This window comes from Peromyscus maniculatus, chromosome 13 (assembly GCF_049852395.1).
Source record: "Peromyscus maniculatus bairdii isolate BWxNUB_F1_BW_parent chromosome 13, HU_Pman_BW_mat_3.1, whole genome shotgun sequence".
NCBI classification, from domain to species: Eukaryota; Metazoa; Chordata; class Mammalia; order Rodentia; family Cricetidae; genus Peromyscus; species Peromyscus maniculatus.
Window position 1 is genome coordinate 37351569 of NC_134864.1, and position 26026 is coordinate 37377594.

The window sequence follows — 26026 nt, forward strand, 5'->3', positions numbered from 1 at the left end:
AGATTTTTTTTTGTGTGTGGTCTTTGCATTTACACAAAGTGTTACTGTTTAGAATGAGACCCAAGTCTAAATATGAAACTCATTTATGTTCCATACATGTTATCCTCGTGGCTTAATGGTAACTTCATAAAGTGCTTACAGTGTGTCTCTGTTCACTGCAGCCTATCATGTGAGGTCAAGTGTGGAATTTGTCTCCTCATGTCACTCTTCTGCTCAGAAGGCATCAGACTCTAGAGCACTTTGAAATTCAGGGGTTAGAAATACACCCTCTCTACGTCCCTTAGGACTGTTGTTATTATATATCCTCATGTAGGATATGTGTGTCTAATGTGTAAAACAACTCTACTTGGTACATTCTAGATTTTACTGTTACTATGACTACTATTATTTTTGATCATTAAATATGGTAAATTACAGATGGACCAGTCTGGACCAGCATCATTAAACATGGAAGCCATTCCTGATTTTTGATCAGTTGAAGCTGAAGGGCACTGATTCTGTAGCATAATCAAGAACCACCCTTAATAGGAGAAAGAAGAGAGGTTTCAGGTCCATCGCAAACTTGTGGTGAAATTGTCATCCCCTCTGGATTGACTTTGATGACATAAGGACTATCTTAGTTAGGGTTTCCATTGCTGTGAAGAGACACCATGACCACGGCAACTCTTGTAAAGGGAAAACATTTAATTGGGGTGGCTTACAGTTCAGAGGCTTAGTCCATCATTGTCATGGCCGGAATCAAGGCATCCTGCAGGCAGACATGGTGCTAGAGAAGGAGCTGAGAGTTCTCACCTCTTGACTCACAGGCAACAGCAAGTGGTCTGTCTCACTGGGTGTGGCTTGAGCATATATGAGACCTCAAAGCCCACCTCCACAGTGACACACTTCCTCCAACAAAACCACACCTACTCCAACAAACCATCACAAGGGCCTACTGTTGTGTGAACACTGTAAGGAAGTGATGTGCCCAGCACTTTGAATGATGAACTTGATCACACACTCACATTGTAGTGACATTTAAGGTAGGTCTTCTTGGTTATAAACTAGGTAACTGCTGGCACCAAGATGCCCCTGACCAGCGCAGAGATGGAGCTGAACATCTTGAGGACTCATAGTATATATGCCTGGAAGGTTCTTTTACCTGGTCTTCCAGATCAAGCATTAAACTTCCAGGATTAAGGAGTGCAAAGGGCTAAACTTTCATGTTTCCATGCTTCCATAGCAGCAAGGATGTCTTTCCCCTCTTTTTTTTTTTTTTTTTTTTGTCAATCCTTTTCCCTAGACTAAATTCTTTCTCTGTCTGGTTCTTCTTATCCCCCAACCCTTTGACCTGATCCAACCTTGAGTTTTCCAGTATTTTGATTCAGTGTTAAACTTGGTGCTTTACTTAAGAATGGGCTCCCTGCCCCTGTCTGCACTCACTACCAAACAACAGCTCCTGACTGCTGGGAACCAGGGGCACAAAAGCATGCAGCAGAGGAAGTATTTCAGGCTGATGTTTACCAAATGGCCCTTTATTTGTATGAGGTACCCCACCTACTCTCCACACAGGGGCTCTTTCCTTCCTTCTGGGTAAGGGTTGACCATATTGTGAATGTCAGGAAACGTAACACTGAACAGTATGGGTGTTTTCAGTCTCCTGATTCTGATGTGTTGTCTAGCGTTCTAGTAAGCCTGTGCCAATGTAGTGACTGCCCCTGGATGCTTGGGAGTAGAGAACACCTCCAGAGACTGCCATGGGTGTGTTGTATTAGGCTATTTGCCATAGGCATCATACCTATGTGACTTTTTTTTTTTTTGAGAAACAAATTGTTAACTTTCTTCCAAAAAGATGCAAATAAAAAAAACGAAAACATACTGATTTTTAAATTTAGTTGCTAAAACCAATAATTTAAAAATTTGATACGACACCCCACCCCCCCACCCCCCCACCCCACCCCATTTGTGTTCTCCAAGATTAAGGAGGAAGGGTTGTGAGCTTTTGGAGCTGTGAGCAAAGGTCAATGAGGCCCCACCAACTCTGCAGGGGGTCCTTTCTTGCCACTTGCAATTCTTCCCACTCTTCTCTGCTCTGAGGTCTTGTGCTTGGTGCCTGTAAACCCACCATCTCTGTGTCCTGCTCCCAGGGTTTCTGTGACAGGCTCACAGACTTCCCAGCCAGCTCGAGCTCTCTTAGTCACAAGCCTGTGACTAAGAGCATTTCATGTCTCCAGGCCCCAGTTTCCTTCTGTGAAGTAGATTCTCACTATCGATATCTGTGTTTTAAAAAGTAATTGAGAAGATATTTGTGGCGGTCTGACACATGGTGGGAATCTGAAAAGTTTTTGTCCTTTTTTATCTCTAGTTGGTCACGTAAGTCCTGGGCCACACCACCTCCCAGGGAGGGGGCATTCATTCCCCTTCACAAATGTCAGTGACTTGTGCCCTGACAACACAATGAAATTACTCAGTGACTACATTGCACCCCAGGTAGGACTCAAAAATCTGATTTTAATCCTGTTCTGCAGCAAAGATGGATATCCCATCTCTACAGAGTTAATTTTTTTTTTAACTTTATTAATTATGGAGAGCCTTGGAAGGCCTCCTTTCAGAGAGGGACACTCAGGGGTCTGTATTACCAGATGAGACTGCAGGATTAGAACCTGTGTCTGAGGATCATATTTCTCCCTTTCTGTTGACTGGAGAGTGGAAACTGACTGTTTAATCTGCAGCCAATAGGAACGTGTGTCTATTGGAATGGAAAGTCATGAGCGATGTTCTACATTCAGCTGCTCGTTCGTGTTCTCCACATTTCTAGAGCTGACTAAGCCACACGGGGTTGCTACAGCCACTGTTAGATATAAAGCATGGATGGATGTGGATGTTTCTAACTTTGCAGAAAGTTCATTCCACGGCGATTGAGTACACGGTTCAGCGTAGAGGGAACAGTGGGGGTTTTTCTCAAAGAACCTCTTGTTCAGATAACCCACCGGACAAATCCTCCCCATTCCCAGCTTTATCGGATTCTCTTGACAAGCAGTGGGCATGGAAGGGAACGTAAACATCAGGGGATCCTTTCAAACGGATTCCAGCCCCTAATCAGTTCTTCTCAGTTGGTTAAGCCAGGTGACAAACCCAATTCCCTGGTGCTGACAGCCATGCTAATCAGGCACCTTCTTTGTCCGCCCTGCTGTCTTTAACCCCGGCATTCTTATGCAGGCCCGCATTTAGTGATCGCTCACTGTGACGGCACACTAATGAAGAAATAAAACACACTCTCCGAGACTCATTCTTCTAGCCAAAGTGAGACTCTGCTCCACTGGCTTGTAAAATCAGGTTTTTGTTCACTTGGGGGCCGATTAGACCAGGTAAATACAAGTCGCACCAGCTAATTCAGGAGGCACCTAAAAGTTCACACTGTCCACACCACTGGAAAAAAATTAGGAGAATTTAATAATGAATACACTTTGGTGTTGGAGAACTTTTGAGGGAACCTCTGGTTATCCTAAAATGAGTAGATATGGTTCAGACAGAATGAGATGTTTCAATCTGAGTATTAAAAAAAAAAAAAGTAGCCCATACCTGTTTCAAAGAAGGGTGTCTAATGCTAAAGATTGATACTTTATTTTTTATTAATTATTATTATTTTCCTCCTTCCCTCTTCTGGGGATTGAACTCTGGGTCATGCATATGCTAAACAAGATTTCTACTGTTGAGCCAGCCATCCAGCTCTTTTTAATTTTATTAGAGATAGGATCTTGTTAAATTATGTGGGCTAGCCTCAGACTCATGATCTACTTACTTAATCCCCTCAGTTTCAATAATTTAAGATCATAGCTGAGGCTCCACCACACCGAGCTAGAGCTGTGCCCCTCACTACACATCACTGTGGCAGAAGCCACGTGAAAGCCGCCTGGGGATTAGTAGGACAGGGGTCAGACTGAAATTCTGCACTTCTCACACGTTCACACGTGACCACATGACTGGTGGGTATAAGTTCCATCGAAAGGGCTGGAGCTCAGAGATTCTCTTTCATGCCTGTAACTTTTCAGCTAGTAGAAATTCTAGAAGGCTATGTGAAGGATCCAGAACAGTTGCCCTTAATAGAAATCAAATAGTTCATTTGTCTCCTGAAAAGCAACCCAACCCAGTTAGTTGGAGGTCATACAGGCATTGGAGGCCTCACTGTATGCATGGTTTTGGTTTTTTTTTTTTTTTTTTTTTGTGGCTCCTTTCAGACTTCCTGGGGATTGATGTCAGGGAACAGAAATGTAAAGGCTTCTCCCACATTCCCTCACTGGCCCCATCAGAGGCACCGTGGTTTTCTGGCAAATACTGCCTGTAGACAGAGACCCAAGAAAGCAATGAACCTGAGGATGGAATTTGAGTTCATGACTTCCTTTCCTTTTTTCAACAGGATTGATCTATTAACTCTTAATTTTTTTTTTTTTTTTTTTGAGACCCAGTGTCTTGTAGCTAAGGCTGGCCTTAAATTCTCTCTGTTGCCTGAGGATGACCTTGAACTCTTTCCTGGTCCTTTACCTCCCTCAAAGTGGGATTAGAGCATGACGCTCTCTGGTATGACCTATTATTATTATTATTATTATTATTATTATTATTATTATTAAAATGCATGTGCGATAACTAGACTAGCTAGCCCCTTCTCCCCTTGAATTTTCATTTCCCTTCTGGAATGCAGTCTGGCTTTCTTCAATGCTGGGAAGGCTCCCATGCAAGAACAGGAAGTCCTTTATGACCTTAGTGCTTAGCTGGTGTTCAGTGATTGTAGGGAGAAGGCTGAGCCAATGTTCTGTTTAAGGTAACATTGCAATTTCTGATACATTTCAAAATATGTGAGCGAAAACGGAGAGAGTCATTAGCTTTGTATACCCCCTAAAAAAAAAAAACCTAAACCCCACAATTTTATTTTGCTATTTTGCTCAGCCCTGTTCGAAGAGTGGATTTCTGTAGTCTTCAGTTGAAAATCCATCCTTCTGCTGTGTGCTCCACTTGTTTGGGATAATTTATCAGTGTTGGAGACCAGGGCCACTCTGCAGATGAGAGATTATGACTTTCCATTGCCAGCTTGAAGGGCCTCCATGTTTCCATCTCTGAGTAAATGGCCCTGAGTAACTCCATCAGCTGTTCCAAACAGTGTGATTGATTAATACTTAGTGTCTTAAATAGTCCCCAAATCGCAGCTTTTAAGACAACTTGCACTGAAAAAGCTCAAGGCTGATGAGCAGAAATTTACCTAGACCTAGGCTGAAGGGTCTTGATTTGAGAAAGTTTTCTGAAGGTTGAGGGTATCAAGAATTCGAAAGGACCAAGCTCCAGGCTGCAGATGGGTGGATGACGCTGACTTTGTCTTCATACTGGCCTCTTCTAATTGAATTTTGAGCGCTGCACTATTTCCTCTAGAAAGTGTATTGTTTTCAAATCGCCATTTCAGTTCTATTACTCAAAGCGCTCACTTCTAATGCTTGCTGGCAGTTATCAACATAATGAGCCATAATGAAATGACGAGCAATCTTCAGTGGAAACCCAGCGTCGGTCCCACTGGTGTTGTGTGACTGTGTTGTTAAAATCGGAATGCAAATTAAAAGACCGTGGTCCGTCGTCCTTACTCACTTCCAAGGTCAGAAGAAAACTTTTTTTTTCCTTTTTCCTTTTTTTGCAAAGCACTCTAATTTGGAGACTCTTCTATCCATTGTCAAACAAGCTCTTGAAGGTGCCCCCAGAGTTTGATTATTCCTCCCCTCCCCCCAAAGATTAATATATTTAGCAGTCTGGCTTAGGGATTTAGGGAGGTATGTCTATAGTAAGGTTTTGATGTCTAAACCATAGAATAAAAGGCATCCTTCAGTTTCAAGTTTACTACATCTTGCACCCCCTACCTCCAAATCCGAAAAATGTACTTCTTTTTACTTAGGTGTTGAAAATAGCTAATACTGTAGTAGTGGGGGGGGGGGGGGCGACAATTGTCTGAAGATGGGTCATGACCAGTTTGGTAAAAGAGTGAGCACCAAATCCCCCAAATGTTCATGGGAGTTTCAGAAGGTCCAGTGGGTGATCTTTAACTTTTTTTTTTTTTTTTTTTTTTTTTTTTTGTCATCTGTACAATCAATCCCTTTTGTATGACAACTCTTGAATTCCAAGATTTCCAGGAAATGTCTTCATATTGCACATCAAATCCATAGTGTGTAATGGGTAGCCGGTCCAGCTGTGACCTTGAAGTACCGCCCCCTAGTGAGGTAGCAGGTAACTGCTACACCTGCCCACACCTTAAAGTACATGCCCCTAGGGCGTAGCCGCTGGGGACCCTTAAGACCTGGGATGCACTTTGGAGAGATGAGAGAGGCGTATCTCTGCTCTTCACTGGTCATCCAACCTAGCCTCATCAATGCCTGGGCCTTCCTTCTAAACAGGGTGCATACCCCTTGAGGAGCTCTTCCTGAGGTTGACCTCTGACCTCCACCCAAGGACTGAATGCAAGGTACTAGATGGGCTTCTGGCTGACTGTGTGCTGACTGGTTATTTGAAGAGTGTGAAAGTGCCATGCTATTCCATCAAGATCAGTTCCCATCACATTGCCCCCTTCCTTTCTGACCTACTTTTCCATTGCACAGGGATAAACAATGTGCTGCCTATTCCAGGAGGACATGCATAGGTGTGAGGAACATTAATCTTGGCTCTCGCAAAAGGCTCAGATAATCTGCCATTGCCATTTATTTAGCCAAGTTATTACAGTTCTTCTACCCCCATGAATAATTAAGAGTGGCTTGCCATCAAGCAAGCAAGCCCCATCATTTCTGGATGGCATCCCTGACACTCCTCACCGAAGCCATACTGTGGTTATGCACAGCATGCGTCTTTGAAACAGGGTCAATTATACATTTTTCCGAGCTCCCCTGGGGTGAGAACTGAGGAGCTTCCTTGCTAGCAGCATTTTGATTTTTCTCTAAGTCTGTGCTCCTGCTCCACCTGCTACCTAGGACCCAGCCAAGATGAGCTGAGAACAGAGAGCAGGCTCCCCTTGCCCCCTCCTGTGATCTACCACCAGGGAAGCGGCCTTTACCAGAAACTCCTAAGTACCCTGTGGTGGAGAGGTAGGAACCACACAAAGAGGGCAGAGCAGTGAAGCCTAGAGCACTAACTACCACAAAAGTAATGCCAGCCAGCCATCATCCCGAAGGGCAGTGGACTTAGAGAAAATTAACTCTGGGGGTAGGCAAGTTGAGAAAATTAGAAGCGTGCTGATCTGTTCCAGAAAGGAATTCATAGTGAAACTTCATTGTTTTCTGTCTCTTTGAGGTGCTGGGGGAGGGTGGGAGGGGTGGGGGTCATTTTGCTTTGGAGTCTGAATTTCTGATAAAGCTGGAACCAGGTTGCTGTGTTAATTTGGTTGAGTTGCTTAGCTTGCCTGCCGCCCTGCCTACCTCTCTCCTTCCCTTTTTCCTTCCTTTCATTCTTTCTGTGTGTGTGTCTGTGTGTGTCTGTGTCTGTGTGAGTGTGATGTATGCATACATGTGCACATGTATATGGATGAGTGTGTGTGTGCATGTGAGTGGACGCTAAAGGTCAACATGGGTATCTTCTATGACTTTCCATGTTATTCTTTGTCACAAGGTGTCACAGACCTGGGCTAGCTCAGCATTTCAGCAAGGCTGGTTGGCCAGCAAGCCCCCAGGTGATCTACTGTTCCGCCTCCCCCCCAGCACTGCCGTCCATGGACACGTATCACCACGTCCGGCTTTTGTGTGGGTGCTGAGGATCCGAACTCAGGTCCCCACACTTGCTCAGCAAGCATGCTGCCTGCTGAGCCATCTCCCCAGTAACTTTTGGTGATCAGATTGTCCTGATGCTCAGCTAACTCCTGAATGAAATGTCATCATACTTTTCTTGGTCCTGTCTATTTCCAAGTACTCACTCATGGGTAACTGAGCATCTATAAAGAACTTCAGCTCTGCTCTGGTCATCTCATGTAAAGAAACAGAATATTCGGTTAATATTCCTGAGAGGAGAAGAATACAATAGAAATAAGAGAAAGACTATGCATTGGCAGAGTCTCAGCGTTGACCTCTGTGGGAAGCTAAGACTTCTGCAGGACAGCAACAAGTGATGGATGTGTCCAAGTGGTTCAGCTTTGAAATCGTGGACAGCTCTGCCTTGGCATTCGTATTGTTAAAACACATAAACTGCTGTGATAAAAGGTTCTGCACCGTTCATAAATCTCAGAAGCGGTATCCCCGGACAGCCGTCTTTATGTAAACTAACCCAGCCGTCAGGGTCAAGAGAAAGCAATTAGTGATGGCAACGTATACAGCCGTCACGGGGGGAAGCAGGGGCTTCATGTCGGAATCCGAACCTGTCCACCCCCGACTGTTTACTCTGCCTTACAACTTGTCTTTCAACCAGAGAGAGATTAACAACAAAAGCTTATCTGAAGGGTGGAAGGGCTTTTCCAGCTAAGACACTGAAGAATTATTGACAGCCCCAAAGTTGCACGTGCTCCGCGCGCAGCCTGCGCAGCCTTATGAAATGGAACCGGAGCCCCAAGGTGCCTCTTCCTCGGAAGATAATGTCTTGTAACTGGTTGCCTTGGCGTTTCATCGGGTGACAGTTGCGCTTAAAGGAATTGATCATGTTAAGAGTTACGTTTTCTGCCCGGGCTCCTGGGATGTTCCTTGCTACTTCCAGAATTAATTTCATGGCTCAAGCATTGAATTTTAAAATGGTGATTAAAAATCAGTTAAGTATTAAAAATCTGTAATCGGTCTGGATGCCATGGTGCCACAGGAGCCCTGGTACTGTGACTTTTCCTGTCAACTGACTGACTCCTTGTCTTGGTTACAAACTAGAACTTTTTTTTTCTAATATTTTAATATGAAGTTGTCCTTTGTTCCTTCTTTCTTCCTTCCTTCCCTCCCTCCCTCCTTTCCTTCCTTCCTTCCTTCCTTCCTTCCTTCCTTCCTTCCTTCCTTCCTTCCTTCCTTCCTTCCTCCCTCCCTCCCTCCCTCCCTCCCTCCCTCCCTCCCTCTCTCCCTCCCTCCCTCCTTCCTTGTTTATTTGTCAGCTTTTGTGACACACACACACAGGCTGTGGTAATGTTGTATCTGTTAGGGCAGTTGCACTGTTCAGATAAAGGAGTCATCACTTACTCCCTCGGCAATTAGGTGTTAGGTTGTTAAATATCACTACTGTGCAGTGTATCGTGGGACTACAAATGATAAACCATGGAGGAAGCTGAGTAGGTGAAATACTTGTCTGTAGGCATGAGGACCTCAGTTCAATTCCCCAAGCGCGCGCCGCGGCCCCCCCCCCCCCCCCCCCGCTTTGTTTCTTTTGTTTGCTTGTTTTTAATCCAATATGGCGGCATGCTCTTGTAATCCCAGCCCTGAGGCTCACTGGCCAGCCAACATAACCTACTTGTCTAAATCCAGTAAAACAAGGGATCTTATCTCAAAATCAAAGTGGACAGCCTGCGAGGAAAGGCTCCTGGGGCTATGCTCTGGCTTCCATGTGCACCAACATGCACGCCCGTCCACATACGTGAATACACTCAAAAACAGTCATAAACCGAGAAATAAGAATGGAAACTAATATTCTCACAGGAAGGAAATAAAAGGTTATGTGATGGGCTGCCTCGGGGTCTGTTAGCACTTTGATTCCCGTTGTCACAAGAAATTGAATTTTCGGGTGTTCCTGGAACTTTACACCATATGTCCATAGGCCTGTTAAACCCACATCCAAATGGAACCATCATAGCTCAAGTATTAATCTCTTCCTTTACGAATTAAGTCTGTTTCCAGTTCACAGGGGTTGGGTGAAGTGCACCAGCTGTTGGTGCTGCGGCCTCAGCTTCCCATGGCATAAAAGCATACGATGGTTATACCTCACCGTGGACACACGTTAATGCCCAGGTTTATGGTTAACTAGTGGGTTTACATCATGTGCATTATTTGTGCATGTGCAGGAAATGTGCATGGGAGTGTAGTACCAGCAGAGACCAGAAGAGAACTGGAGTTAGAGGCAGTTGTGAGCCGCCACCCGACATGCGTGCTGGAAACCAAACTCAGGTCTTCGGGGTGAGCAATACTCACTCTTCTTTTTTTTTTTTTTTTTTTTTCGAGACAGGGTTTTTCTGTGTAGCTTTGCACCTTTCCTGGAACTCACTTGGTAGCCCAGGCAGGCCTTGAACTCACAGAGATCCACCTGGCTCTGCCTCCCGAGTGCTGGGATTAAAGGCGTGCGCCACCACCGTCCTGAGCCATATCCACTCTTAATGGCTGAGCCATCTCAATTGTATGTGCTGCCTTTCCCCAGAGGAGAGAATACATGCTTAGTGAAGGGGGAAGACAATCCCTTTTGTGATATAACATGGTATTTTATGTGCTGTGATAACCCTTGCTATCTGCTATAACTTGGCCTCTAATTTCTTCGGGGCCTTTTCCGTCAAACCCTTGTCAACCGAATATAAGTTGACATTCCACAAGAAAACAATAATTACCCGCCGTGACACCTTTCACCGGTACCTGCTAGGTGATGTGGAAAGCATTTCACGCCGCTGAAGGAAATGATGCTCATTTAACGTCCCCAGTGGAGTGCGTTGCCCATCTTTGTTAGAGCAGTGGGAAGTAAAAGGCATTTCATTCCTTCCTCAGACAATGGCATGAGGTGTAACTTAGATTTTAGAAATCAGGGTTGTTTCCGACCTCCTCGTCGGAGCCTCCTATATGGACTTGTGCTGCACTTAATGTCCATAGTTCTATAGAATTAGGAGGATACCTGTATTTACCATGCTATGGCAGAATACCTGACAATTTATGGAGGTCGGGGGCAGGACATTAATGTGGCTCACAGTTAAGGGGAGGGAAGTCCATCATGGTAGCAAGTTACAGAGGTGGATCTCGGGAGCTGCAGCAGGAACCGGAGTGGCTGGTTACATTGTTGCAACTGCCAGGAAGCAGGGTCTGACTCATTAAGTCTTCGGTCTAGCATCCCTCTTTGTCTAGCAAGACTTGACCCCTTAGGTTCCCCGGGTCACTAGCTGAAGACGAAGTATGTGACCACAGCATCAGAGAGCCTCTTCCTGGGAAGAAGGATCTTCTCATCCAACGGTTCTCAACATGTGGGTCACAACCCCTTTGGGGGTCAAACACCTTCCCAGGGGAAGACCATCGGAAAACACAGACAAGATACTTAACCATTCGATTCAAAACAGTAGCAAAATTACAGTTATGAAGTAGCAACGAAAATAATTTTCAGTGTGGTCGGGGGTCACCACATCATGAGGAATTGTATTAAAGGGTCAGAGCACTATGAAGGTTGAAAACCACTGATAATCCCTCTAGGAATGATTGACAGGCAACGGCCAATTTCAGCTGCTGTCTACTTTTGCCAAGATTTCTTGGGTACAGCCATGCCCAATGGTGGAGATACTTGCTGTGGCTGCTGAGTGGTTGTTTCCAAGAGCATATGGCCCATAAAGACTAAAATATTTACAACGTGGCTATGTAATAAAATGTTCTTACAAAGAAAGAATGCTGACCCTGCTCTATTCATAAATTAAAGGTTATTGCATTTGCCTTTTGTTTCTGGTAGTATAGTTATTATCTGTGCCACTAAATTATATTAAAAACAAGAAGGGCATTCAAAATGTGAAAACTTTAAAGGAGTTTCACACGCCAGCCCCATTCTTGGGGTGCAGAGACAGAGAATGTCGAGCATATGTGTGAATGCCATGGGGAGATTTACAAATGCAGTTCAAAATGAGCGATTCAAAATGAAACCGAGCGGTGCCTTCCCTTACCAGCATTTCAGCATTTGATTATTTCATATTTAAAAACGGCTTAATTTGGTGATAAAAATAAAATTAAATGGGGGAGGGGAGCTCTATTAAAATTCTATTAAAGGCAAATATGAGGCTTCCTTTGGAGATGTTAGAATCCATTTCTTCCAGAGAGATTTTAGCTAGCTTCGTGATGAATTATCACCTGAGAACAAAGCAGAAGAGAAATTGGAGCCTTCAGTTCTGACTTGACAAAGCTTTAATTGACAGGCCCCACTTTAAACTCCCAGGTGCAGTGGTTAGTCACGGAGTCTGCAGGAACGGGTCAGAGCAGGGTGCATGCTTGCCCTCTAAATCCAACGCACACACACACACTTCATATTTAGATGCCTTTTAGCCTGTTTCCTTTATGAAACCTCTTCCTATCTAGGAATCTATCACAAATCCATTAAAATCAATCAAGGTGGTTTTTTTTTTTCCCTCTCTACTCTCCAACAGGTGATGAAATGAGAAGTCAATAGATATTTGTTAAGTAAACAAGCACTCTACAGCGCCCCCAGCATTGGTAACCACTGATACCGGACACATAGCCTTTCCCAGCTTTTCCAGTCTGGTTAGTCTATGGGAATGAGTTAGTACTAGTGAACCTTATGGGAGAAACTGGTGCAGCTTTAACTCCAGGAAGCCTGTTTTCACCCATACGGTACACGTTACATTCAAGGACTTCACTATCCATCCATCTACCCACTCATCAAACATTTATTGCGCTTTCTCTGAACTAGATATTAGGAAATAATGGTAGACAGTGGGAAATAATGAGAACATTGATTCCCTTGAGGATGACTTAGACACAGGTGATAGATGAGGACAGATGTGGAGCGGATGTCTGGTTAACAAGAAACTGTCAAGCATCACAAGCGAATTGGGCCACAGAAACAAACAAGGAACTGAAATAGGCGTGGTACCATACTCGCTGCCAGCCTTGTGTTCGGGCTAATATCGATAGCTGTTAAGACATTTTGTTCCTCACGGTGACCCGTCAATGTGTGCTCAGTGAGGGTGGTATAGGCAGAATGACTAGAAAATTTGATCATAGTCTGCTGTAGCTTTGACTGATAAGTCATATAGTCCTCACTCTGCATGCATTTGGGGTTGGCTCTAGGACCCTCAGGGATACCAAAATCCATGGACGGTCTCCACCCATATCTAATATGGCACGAACAACACCATTTTCCTGAATCCTTTACTCTTTGGGGACATGTATAATATCATGCTGTCTGAGTAGTTATACATGCTGTATTTCTTCGGGAATAATGGGGGAAAAAAAACCAAACAACTAGTAGGCTGTTTATGTTCATGAGAACACACTCTTTCTTGAATTTACACCCGGTTGATTAGATCCCTGGAAGTGGACCCTGTGGGTACAGAGCCCTACTGTACTTGAACTGAAGGCTTCACTTGCAGATGACCTTATCTCTGACCAGGAAGGAGGGCCATTCACCATTACTACCTGATGCTCAGACACAAAACTTGAATGGGAGAGAAAATAGGTCGTGATCAGTTTTTCTTTTGTATGCTTCCTATTTACTGGCTGAGCGTTCATGTTTCTCAGAACGCCTGCTTTCTCTTATGAGATATCCCTGCAAAGAGTTGCCGCAATGATAAGTACAGCTGGAGACCTAGGTTAGCTTTGGCTGTCATTGGGTCCGTCTTTTTTCCTTCATTGACTTGAAGAGAATTTTTCTGTGCTGAAGAAGCAGTGGCCCTTCACTATAAATGAGGAGAACACTCATTCCATGTTTGTCGTCTTTTAATTGGCAAGAGATATAAAAAGAAACCACAATCCCACAGATGAAACACAGCCACCATTATGATTTCAGCTTGGAAAGCACGTGTGCGTCTCTGCGTCTTTATGGGCCAGTTGGTTAATTATACTAGGCAGGGATTTCCATGTTTCCTATCCCCCTTTATCATATGACTATAATTGTCCAATTCATACATGGCTACAGTGTTCTCATCATGTTGTAAGACACACAGGCAGAGCTGTTCTTCAAACCATTCCTGGAGGCAGCATTGAGCTTGAACCTCAAGGCCTCCTTTAAGAACCAAGACGACTGATTGAGACCATAGCTTGTTTTCACATCATCCCTCCCCCCGACCCCCACCCCATGAAATCCTGCTGCATCTTTGTATTGCTTTCCACATGGCAGTGTTACATCTCCGGGTCCTGTGACCATTTAGTTTTCTGCTCCATTTCTTCTCTGTTTAGACACCGCCGTGCCCCGTCCTACATACTAATTACTGACTTCTTGCCTCTGCGGTAGTCGGTTCATTGTGTCACATTTTCCCATGTGAAAGTGGACCGGCGAGCCTTGGCAAGGAGGTTAATGGATTTCAGAGTCACTCTTGCTTCGCCCTGGAAGTCACAGGAAAGTAAAAACCGGTGGCTGACCCATTTTATAAACCAGACTACGGCCAGCTTCAGCTGCAGACCGGCGATGGCTTTCACCGCGGTGGCCATCACAAGTCACAGACTTTGAAGAGTGGAAAGTGCCCACTCCAACTGAAAGCAGCGCTCCTGCCTGGTGGAGCAGAAATAACCCCTGACTCTAGGACACAGTCCTTTGAGAGTTCCGTAAAATTCTGTTATGAATTACATTGTGTAGATTTGTACTATTATCTGTTTTCTCTCTACATCGCAGCTCCCTCGTCTTTAACATTTAATACTTAACACCATACTTGGCTCTCGGAGTCTGATATTTTCAGTAACTCCATCCACATATTCTGAAGCCATTTGCTCATCCTCACTCTATCCTATCTGCTGTGTTCAAGACCATACATTGAGTCTTGAAATCTAAATAAGAGGCAATTTATAATTCTGTTTCTGGGGGGGTTTCTGAAGTCGGCTTAGCTTTAACACAAAATTTACAATAGTTTTGGTAAGGTTCCCCCCCCCACACCCTTAAGATTTGGAGGCTGAGGGGTAGATCTTACAGTTAAGGAAGGCTGTGGATAATTAGTCTCAGGGGGTTACAATGAGAAGCTGCTTACCTTTTTAAAGTAACATCTTCAATTAAGTTGGATGAGAGAGAAGGAGGGGAGATTTCCCACGCAGAACGTTTCCACCAAATCCATCGGCCCCGTTCATCACCGCAAGTCAAGTGACAAATATTGAATGTGACTATATGTCCACAGGTGGCCTGCCTCACTTCTGTCTCCATCACCTCTTTGGACCAGACTCAGTGTTCCATGGTAGCTAATGAGGAAAAGCGTCAATTCCATACAGGCCTCCAGTTAACTTCCCTTCCCGAGACAAGTGTATTATTACCTTCAAAGCAGTCATCCCCCAAAACATGTGTATGTGTGTGTGTACATACACGTGAATATGTGCATATGTACACACGTGTATGTAGAAAGAATGGGTGTTTTGTGAAAACTCAGTTTGGCTCTTTGTCTTTTTTGTTGTTGTTATTTCATTTTTTTGTTTGTTTGCCTGCTTTAGTTTGGTTATTTTATGGTAAAGACTTCTTTTAAACATTTGAAACTGAGTTAGACCAAGAAAGCTCCTCCTTCAGCTCTCAACTTCCTCCATCTTCTACCTGACAGCACCTAGGACATAGCCTCTTGGGGGCTAAAGGGTTGGTGGTCATAGCTTCTATTGTTTCTCAACTACCCATGATGCTTTGGATCACCAATCATCGATGATGTACAGTCACCATCAGCGCTCCCATTTCAGGAGCGTTTTGGTGTCAGCGGGAACGAAATGTGGTTTTGGATAGCCCTTATCTATGGAAGAGGGAGAAGCAGGTCTGTGGTCGTCATAGACAGCCCGGGCCTAGCTCTGAGATCTCTCTGCAGCTGTGTGTATCTTTCACATCGTGGCAATCATGTTAAACCAGTTCCTGCTAATAACAACATACCAAGTGGTTTAACTTTCACTTAAATCTGCGGCCACAGACTCCTATCTATATCGCTCTGATCATTTAATTTGCTATTGGTAATGCGTCCCACTGAGCAATCAGAACATGTCTTCAAAAGCCGTCGTCTCTTAAGTATTCATTTTCCAGTCCCCCACAGCCCTGGGAACTGGAATCTCATTTGTAGAGCCGACTTTCAGAAGGTAAGATGGAGACCAGATAACATATGCTGCTTCCCTGCCAACTGAGAGCAGGCCCGGGCTTCGAGCCCGCTCGCTCGCTGTGGAGTGGTTTCGTGTCTTGAAGTGGCATGTTTATTTGCGCTGGAGGTAGAATGAGACCACAGCCTCTATCATATTGTTCTTTTGAAGGATTCTTTTTGTTAGCTTTCTTTGCCTTTTGCTCGCTCTGCCAAGTGGGCCTTCCTTCTCTCCTAGAGCTGAAGAGAGTCATAGAAACCCCCGAAGGAGTCCAACGGGATCTCAGTTCCTGGTGTGATGATCTGTTTTCTCTTTCCCCCAGGCCCACCATCTGCTCCCCTCAACTTGATTTCAAATGTCAATGAGACATCGGTGAACTTGGAATGGAGCAGTCCTCAGAACACAGGTGGCCGTCAGGACATTTCTTACAATGTGGTCTGCAAGAAATGTGGAGCCGGTGACCCCAGCAAGTGCCGGCCCTGTGGAAGTGGAGTTCACTACACGCCACAGCAGAACGGCCTCAAGACGACCCGAGTCTCCATCACCGACCTCCTAGCACACACCAATTACACGTTTGAGATCTGGGCAGTGAATGGAGTGTCTAAATATAACCCTAGTCCGGACCAGTCAGTGTCTGTCACCGTGACAACCAACCAAGCAGGTAGGAATAAATAATTCCTATTGTTAAGTCATGGGTGCTGATAATCACGAGTTGTATTACTGTTCTGAAATCAAAGCAAAACCTATTATAAACCTATAAGCTGTGTTAGAATACAAAAGATTTGGAGGAGGACAGTTATTAGTTTAGCAACTATTGTATTGCTTCAGACAGCAGCTGCATACCATGCCTTGTGTCGGGCAGCAGGAATAAAATGAAGAATAAGTTTGATTGACAGACGACGACACATTAGCAAACTGAGGCACTTGGGTGCGTTTCAGACTTGATTTACTTTTCTTTGTCTTTTATGATTGAATTGGTTATGTGTGAGTGTATGTGTGTAGACAGAAATACAGACACAGAGCCTATGAGCACAAAGGTACTAAGAGGTCAGAAGAGCTGGTGTCCACCTCTAATTCCTGAAGAGAACAACAACTACAGGAATGGGGCTCTCCTTCTGCCTTGGAAACCAGGGATTGGATTTCGTTCGGGCTTTTCTGGCAGGCAGTTTTACCTGGTGAGCTACCTCCCTGGTCAGGTTCCCTGTTATTTTGAAGAATTCAGGAGAAGGCGGAGGAAAGTGGCTGGTTTTGTGAGAGTCTTATGATAGCAAGCATGACCAGGAAAGGGTTGTTAGAAGCTCTCAATCCTGCTGTCTCTTATTTAATTAACTTCTCAATGTTTCAGGGGGTAGCCTCCATAGTTAGGTGAAATACGCGTATTAGTTGATCTGGTAATGAAAGTCTGCCAAAGACTTAACTCAAAGCCATTTTTTTTTTCCATTTTACTCTGAATTTCCTAGCATATATATATATTTTTAAAAAAGTATTGGGAAAGATTTTTGAACAAGGGCTGCCATGAAAAATCTTAAGATGCTCATGTATGAATAGTCAGTCTCTTTACTTATAGTTATGAATCATGAATGTGAACTGGGCAGGCTTTTATCTCTTTTATGTGTATGTTCAATGTGTGCAGATGTGTGTATGTCTGTGGTTGTACATTTATGTGTGTACATATGTATGGTAGAGATTAGAGGATGACTTTGTCACCTTCAGGTACAATCTTGTTTACTTGATTTATTATTATTATTATTATTATTAGTAGTAGTAGTAGTAGTAGTAGTGGTAGTGGTAGTGGTAGTGGTAGTGGTAGTAGTAGTGGTAAGGCAGGGTGTCTCATGGGCCTGAAACTGGCCAAGTAAGTTCTGCAGGTTGTGCAGTGAGCGCAAAGGATCTACTCATCTCCACAGTTATAAGACTCTGCCACCAAGCTTGGATGTTTTTTCTAGGCATGCAATTTACTGACTGAGCTACGACCCCAGCGCCTGGGATTTTGCCTTTTAATTTTGTATTTTTAGAGCATCAGCACTGTTTGATGTTGTTTCATTTTTCTAAAAAGTCTAGAATGATGCCAAGAGTTTTTAGAAGTATCATAAGAGTAATCGCAAGTAATGTTTGTTGTGTTGTTGGTGAGTGTGTATGTGTGTGTGTGTGTGTGTGTGTGTGTGTGTGTGTGTGTGTGTGTGTGTGTGTGTGAGTGCATACAAGTGACCATATCACACACAGCCCCTTGGACCATCATTGGTACCTCTGTATAACAAGCAGCCAGCATGTGCAAAGCAGTCTCCACACTTAGATGAATGTGGTTATGACCAGTCAGTCCTTAAATTCAGTCCTTAAATACAGATCCTCATTTCACCCACAGTGCCTGGGAGTGAACCCAGGCCTCTGTGCATACTAGACGACCACTCTTCCACTGAGCTACACCCTCAGCCCTCTCTCTTTTATCACACCCCTTCAATTATCCTCACACAAATAAGAGCATTGTGTTCTTACCCAATTTAAAACTAGGACTGGACCTTTGGAGGCCCCATCTCTGCAGGGTCAAGTTTGAAGTCATTCTCTGACAGCAGAGGGCAGCCCTCGGGAGATAGTCTCCATCTCCACAGGGTTTAGGAAGGGACTTCCATGATTCTTCATACACTTAAGGGCTCCAGCCAAAAGATTATGTCAGCTCCTGCTATGCCGAAAGGTCCAACGAGCACGGAGAAGGCATGCTGAAAATCTTCCACACGAGCAACATGTGCAAAAACTTTATTAGAAATGCGGGAAAGAGTCAAAACTTTTATGAAAAATGTTGTTGCAATTATTTTAGACCTAGCAGAGAAGTGGACAGGTAATTCCTCTGGAACAATGAGATGTCTTTTCCCTGTCAGGTTGAGCCATCCTGCAGGGAGGTTGGCTTAATAGAACAAAATTTCATCTCTTTATTTTAATTTTCATGGAGGTGGATGCTGGGAAGCTGTTCAAAATTAAAAATAAATCTTTCAATAAGGAGACCTCCTATGAGGTGGACCAGAAAGTGGTTTTGCTCAGTGGAGAATTACATGTGTGTATAGGCTGCCTCCATGTCTTGCCACACTTGGAAGCTGACTGATTCAAACTCATTGGGTAGTTTGTCTTTGCTTAACAAACCCTTTCTTCATAATAGTGAGAATTAATAATGTAGGCCAAATTCCTGGGTGAATGTAGCAGTCATCAGCTCTATCAAAGCTCCCCTAAGCATATTTACATATGCACAATTATATTCTAATTGCATTTGGTTCCATCATTCCATTAAATTAGATTCCTTAAGGCCCTTTATAGGCAATGATGGCTTACTCTATAAGGAATTCATAGAATTAATGGATGTTAGCATTTAGTACGCAGAGGCCTCCCAATTGCTCTCTACCTTTGTTGTGTTTCATGTTTTTCTGTTGTTGTTGTTTTGTTTTGTTTTTTCCTCTCACGAGTAACATGTTTTTAAAAAACAAAACCAAACCCACTATTAGATAACAAGGACAAAAATCTTAGTGTACACAATGGCCTTTCCTTAAGATTATTAGGAAATCAATAGAATGGATAGCATTTGTGGATTCAGTGTTGCCTATTCCCATTGTGAGAAAAAGGGGTGTGAGGTGTGGATTTAGAGGGGCTTTGATGGAAGGCGGTGTGAACAGGCTGTGCTCTCACAAGAATGTGTGAACCCTTTGAACCATTTGAACCCAGATAGAGCAACAGCCCTTTCCTCTCCCCTCCCTGGGTTCAAAAACAATTGGCACAAAGGACAAAGGAAATCAGGGTATCTGGCACTTGATTATTGATAAGTTGATTGATGGATGCCAGCTTTGTAACTGATCAAAAGGGCTTAATGGAGTGACGAGGTCATTACCCAGTAGGCTGATGGCAAGGGTCCTAGGAAGGAAGCCTGTACTGAAGCTGAAGGGTGGGCGTTCCGTATGTGATGTGTACCATGCAGTACTACTCTGGAGTACCTAGTCTCACCAAATGCTGAAGGAGATATCACTACTCCAACCCCCATCTCAGGAGTGATGGAGGAGACCGGGGTCGGCAGGGGGGAGAAATCTACCTAAAGTGTCACCTCATTAAATAAAGCCTGAGGGGGGGAAGCTCCTCCCAGACTTCCTGTTCTTCATGACAGGCGAAAGGAGTAAACTGAGGCTCGAGAGACTCGTCTTCCTGTAGCCTTTTGTTTCAAAAAATGTCTTGGTGTTTATGCAAACGGCCGTGTGATTTGTTTTCCTGGAGGCTGTCTTTCAGTTTACGTGGACTTCAGTGGACCATCTCAGGCAAAGTGAATACAGGGCGTGTTCCTAGGAGAGAGAAATGCTGTGTAAACGAAACAAGGTTTTTCTGGCTAAGGAACGGAATTGTTAATAGTTTTCCTTAAAATGTTGTGGGAGCAGCCAGCATTAATACCGTTGAGTCATCTTTACTCTGCTTTCGCTGGCCTCCTCGGGCTGGTTGGTTGGCTCTGGGACCAGATCATACCGAGAGGGGATGGTGCTTGTTTGTCCTCAATCATTGGTAACCTCTGAGTAGTTTTCTCTACTGACCCTGAACTGCAGCCCCTGGCAGTGGTAGCCATTTTTTAAAGAGTGGTTTGTTTGTTTATGTATGAGAGAGTGTGGATGGGTGTGCACATGAGGGCACGTGTGTGGAGATCGTCCGTCCAGCATGAGACAAATGCCTGGTAACCATTTTCCTGCTGTGCCTTCTCACCAGCCCCGGTGTACGTTTTGGGTTTTCATTGGCTTGGAACAGGGTGGGAATGATCTGCCCACCCCTCACCCCCACCCCCACCCCCCGCTTTCTGGCAGCAGTATTGTTACAGTGACAAACATCTATCTATAACTGAGGCCAGAAACATTCAGATATTTTATAGATTATGGAAACCTGCCCGATGTATTACTACTCGACAGAGTTACTATTACGATTGGATGTATCACGAGTAGACAGAGTTAACCCATTTGTTTTTACTGTAATAAAAGTTAGGTCAACAAACATTTCCCCTTTCTGTGGGATCCTATGCATTTGAATGTCCAGTCATGACTCTGGAGTTGATAGGTCTGGACTCTCGAGGATAACATTCAGCAGCGGATGTTAAGAGTGATCCCGAGGTGGAAAGCAATTCTAAAGAGTCTCAGTATAATTGTCGTCATAATTTTGCCACACAGGTGTGACTTTACAGTAATGCCCGTCTCCTAAGGGTTCCATAGCCAAGTGGCATTTACCTGATGGGTGGAGCAGTGCGTGAACCAGGCTCCCTGTTGCCTTGGTTGAACTCCTGTAGGCTGAGAGTGTAAGTTAGTCATTGCTGTTCTCATGCAGTTCATGTTGGAGCCTTCAGGTGCCTCTCTGAAGATGTTTCCCAGTTGCTTTGCGGTCACATAAACCGGTAGTGCTTGTTAGATTGGCATTGTTCTGTAGGCTTGCCCAGTTAAGGAAACTGCAAGAAGAAAGCCACGCCACCAATAAAGTGGCGTGACACTTTGTTATCACACCATTGTACCAAGTGCAGTAGAAGTTACTCAACATGTTTGTTGACCTGACTTATTTACAGTAAAAACAAATGGGTTAACTCTGTCTAGCAGTAATACATTCAATAAACTCAAAATAATGAGAAGAGAAAAGAAAATAATTAAGTACAAGAGGCACACTGTCTGTTATTACTCAACTGGTAAGTTCCCATTCTCTCCTTCGCTGCCATCTTTTAATTAGACACATTATGTTATTTGAGTGGGATAATGGCGAACAGTGGGAATTCTCATCCCCACTGGGTATAATTGCTACCTGTCTTCTAGACAGCAGAAGGAAGCTTCAGGGAGAAGGAGAAGAATCTCGGGGCAATTGAGTGAGGTGATGGGCCATGGGCATAAAGGAGCCGGGTTTTCTGGGGGTCTGAAGCTGAGATAGGTTTTGTGTGATTAAGGGGTGGGAGTGGGACTCCAAATAAAATTAAAAAACAAAAAACAGAGTTTGGGACCCCATATGAAGAAGGTTCTTAGTTTGCCTGTGTCATACATATTCTGACAAGGTTAAAGAGAATACGATTGTCAGACAAGGAGACCACTGCATTAATATGCTCAAGGCGAGAGAGAGAGAGAGAGAGAGAGAGAGAGAGAGAGAGAGAGAGAGAGAGAGAGAGAGAGAGAGAGAGAGAATTTGGTTTGCCATGAAAGGTGTTGAAAGGCAAGGTCATAGCTCCATAGTAATCTGGCCAGTGCTTAGGTGTGAGAGGTAGAGGCCATACTGGATGTGAAATCGAAGGACAAGCGGAAAGCAAATTCCCATTGCTTTTAAGAATTTTGGTGGAATACAACGCTCAAATGGCATGGACTCAGGACCAAGGCTTTTCTTTAAGCTTGCAAAAGGAGAAAAAAAAAAAACAAATTACTAGTATTAGAAACGCACAAATGTTAGCTGTTTTCAGTATCCTACCGCCCCTATCCTCAAACAACCCCTAACGAGTGGCTTTCGTATTTCCGAAGAGTTAAAGGCAATCAAAGGATGACTAATAGTTCGTTGGCATATGGGCATGTGGAATTTAGATTTTGGCATCTACGGATAAAGTTTTATTGGAACACAAGGCCAGTCATTTGTTCACATGTTGTGTGGGAGGGCTTTCCGGCTGCGGAAGCATGGCTGGGTAGCTGTAGCAGAGCGAATGACCGGCAGCGAAAACACAATTAACTCTCTGGCTTTGCATTTATTTTATAAGCTGGTCTCTGCTCCGGCATACTAAATCAAGCAAGGGGTGTAGTCAGAACGGAGGTTAAGATGTTGAAATGGCCATGCCACTTGTGGGAAACTGTGCTTCAGGGGAAGGATGTGGCGGCTTAGCACTCCGGTTAATCCATATGAAACAGTTTGCATTTGGCAAGGCGCGTTATTTGTAAGATGTTTTGATTGTGTTGAAAAAAAAAAAATTAACCAAAGCAATTACGATTTCAAACATGATTTGCTTCTTTCTACTACGAATCTTTCCTCCCTGATACTCAACCTTGAAATGTGTGGAAACGTGCTTCTCTCGCAAGGTTGATGTGCACAGGTTCTCTTCAGCTTTTAAAATTACTTAATTTTTTTAAATTTTATTTTATTAGGTGTGTGCATGCGTGGGGGGGGCGCACATATGCCATGGACAAAGGACAACTTTGTGGAGTCAGTGTTTTCCTTCCATCTTTATATGAGTTCCAGGCATTGAACTCCAGTCATCAGCCTCTCCTCCCGGAGCCATTCTGAGAGCTCCTGGTTCTCTTGAAGGTCTGCATCATTGACCACTTGGCGTCTTCGATAATCACATGCTCTGATTGTTCATGTTATCCTCTCACTGAGATGATTTCCTGTTTGCTTTGATCTCCAGGAAATCAAGTTATTTTTCCTTACCCCGACAAAATGTGAGGGGAAAACAAGCAACAGAACTAGTGAGCTCTCCCAAGGAACTCGGATCGTAAAGAAATCCCACTGAGACTGCGCCGATATGTTGTCCGCGCATCCTTTGTTGTTGGTGTGTAATGTTAGGAGTGCAGAAGTGGTGGCTAGTGAGAGACCTTTGCTTGCTTGGATAATTATAAGCTTGACCAAGCACACAACAGGCTTCAGAGAAGCCAGGCTGTGGTTTTCTCATTAACAGTTCTGCTCCAGCCACAGGCTCCTGGTCCTTATGAAATGTGTATTTGAAAAACACGCAGTGCAATTTTTTTTTAAAGAAAAAAAGTCTCTTGATTTAAACTTAATACCAAAAAACAGTTTTATTTCCATAGAATATTGTTGTCTCCACTGTAATTAATAAGTCTACATATTCGTTCATTATTATAATTTTAAAATCAAGTACATGAGCAATTCTATAAAATATAGCTTTTTTTTGCAGTGGGGAGGGGGAGGGAGCCAGGATTTCTGGATTTATATTCATGGTTGGTACTATGAGGTCTGATGAGGACAAAAAATGAAAAGCCTTCCAAAGGAATCTACTAAATTATCTAACTTCAAGGTTGATTGAGCAGCATAGACAAATGGTACTATCTACAGCGCCAGTGGTAATTATTGTGTATGAGTGAAAGTTCTCATTGTTTAGAGAGGTAAATATTTCATTCTCAGAAAATGGACGTTGCTTTTTATTTATGCAGCCAAGCCAGAGAACACTGTTTTTCTTAACTCCATTTGCTTTCCTACATAAATATACACACGTGTTCATCTTTGAGATGGGAAATCCACCCCCTTGCATGCTCTTGGCAGGCTAATTCTGCTTTCTCATTTCTCAGTGTTGTGCTTGTTACATGGAGCTCCACTGCCAACCTGTACACTCTGGAGAAGCCATCAAGAGATCCGAAAAATAAATGCCTGCCTGAGATAGATTGAAGAGGGCAGGGCTCACATGGGTTTTTAGGTTGGCTTCTACTCTCTCTAGGTGTCCTTCCAACCAGCACAATTAATCACTATCTCCTTGGAGTAGCCAAAGGAGACTCCAGAGTCCCGTCTGCAATTGAACATCAATGAAAAGATGCAGAGAAACTTTATCAAAGCTTCCATTAACCCCCTGCTGATATCTCTAAATAGTCAGGACTAATCCTGTTTTGAGATCTAATGTCTGCAGGGATTCATTGGAATCCTTACCCATGTCTTCCCAAGATGAGTCATGGTATGGCTATTCAGGAAAATATTGTATATGGTCTCAAGTAGATCTGAAAGTACTGTCTTAGGTTTGTAATTTGTTCAGAGAAGCAAGCCTTAGTGTTGGAACATTAAAAAAATCTAATTAGCCTTTCCATGGTGCCTACCTGGCTCCAATGCCCTCAACACATGAACCTTCTCTCTCCTTCTTGACTTGTGCCCAAGTACAGTGATCATTCTCAGATGTACAATAGTGACAAAAGAAAGATAGGGCCACACATTTGTGCTCATGAATAAGGTGGTTTTCATTGAGAAATATCAGTGACGCTCTGCTTCAGTGTATTGTTTTCGAACTTTAAGGACAAAACCCGTGAATGTCCCAAGCCAGGTCTGGCTATCCATGCTCAATAAACCAACTGAAAGAGCCAAATCAATACTGCTAAGTAGGAAAAGGAAATGTATTCAATGTGGCCTCTTTGGGAGGAGGGAAAAAGAGTTCCAGCAAACTCCCTAGTCTGTCCTCAAGGTCTTGAAGCAAGATGAAAGTTTCAGTAGGGGTCAATATCCACATCTGAGCAAGTGCAGTAAAGGTGTGGTCCCACCTACCAGGGATCCTTCTTTGTCTGGCCTTCAGTCCCATCCTATAAGGTGGTCTGACAAGTTGTTAGACCTGTGTGAAGTCTCTGGCTGTCACCTTTTCTACTCCCAGCAGGAGAGTCCTTGTGTTTGTGTGGGATGGGGGTGGGGGGTCCCATTTCTTTTAAAATAGTGGACTAGTGAGATAAACTTAAGCACAGAGGAACATCTTCATTTGTGCCAAACCCATTACAATAGGAGGGTCAGTGTTAGTGACTGTATAGACAGAGAGCAGGCAAACCACTTAAACTTAAAGATCCTTTACCTGATGGGTTCATCGCTAAGCCTTACACACCGGAGTCTCTACTGAGCCATCTTTTGTGTTTTGTTATAATAAAACGTAGGGGGCCACTTACTGAAATATAGCCTCTATAAAATGTATTATGGAGAAAGTTCCAGTGCCTTGACACATTTGTGCTGTTTTGCTCCCTTTCTCAAGTTGGCAGACTTGACTCAGAAAGGCAAGGAAGAGTGTACCAACTGGTTTTATTCTGCAGTTCCCAAACGATACCATAGATGGACAAATTCCTCGGAGTCTGAGGCGCACTTTCAAAAGCACCTTTTTGGGTGAAAGTTGCAGAATGGATGTTTTTAAGAAGATCTCACAGGAACCTTTGGTCTGTGGCATATGCATCCACATTTGGGAGGCAGCTTCAGTCTCTCAATGAGAGCTAAATAAGGACCTGCCACCGGCAGGTTCCCAGGATGTAGCACACTTGGGTAAGATCCATCCATTAGAACACACGTGGAAAAGGGACAGCTCACTATGGCTCCCCAGAGGGTTCGTGTTTGTCTGGATAAGGCGGTGCAAGGCAGTAAATCTGCCGTCTGTGGAATCAACTCTTTTGGTGGGAGGGTGATTAAGTGTGTATTTGGGTCGTAATAAGGTGAAGTAG

General features: G+C 43.9%; 1 protein-coding gene across 2 annotated transcripts in view; it reads left to right on the forward strand.

Moving 5' to 3' along the window:
• The window catches only part of Epha4 (EPH receptor A4), a 134207-nt gene that overhangs the window by 66187 nt on the left and 41994 nt on the right, over positions 1–26026 (forward strand). For both annotated transcript variants that reach the window (XM_016009883.3, XM_006972130.4), the window contains exon 5: positions 16210–16548. In XM_016009883.3, coding sequence (XP_015865369.1) covers positions 16210–16548 — 339 coding nt within the window. The remainder of the gene's footprint in view (positions 1–16209; positions 16549–26026) is intronic.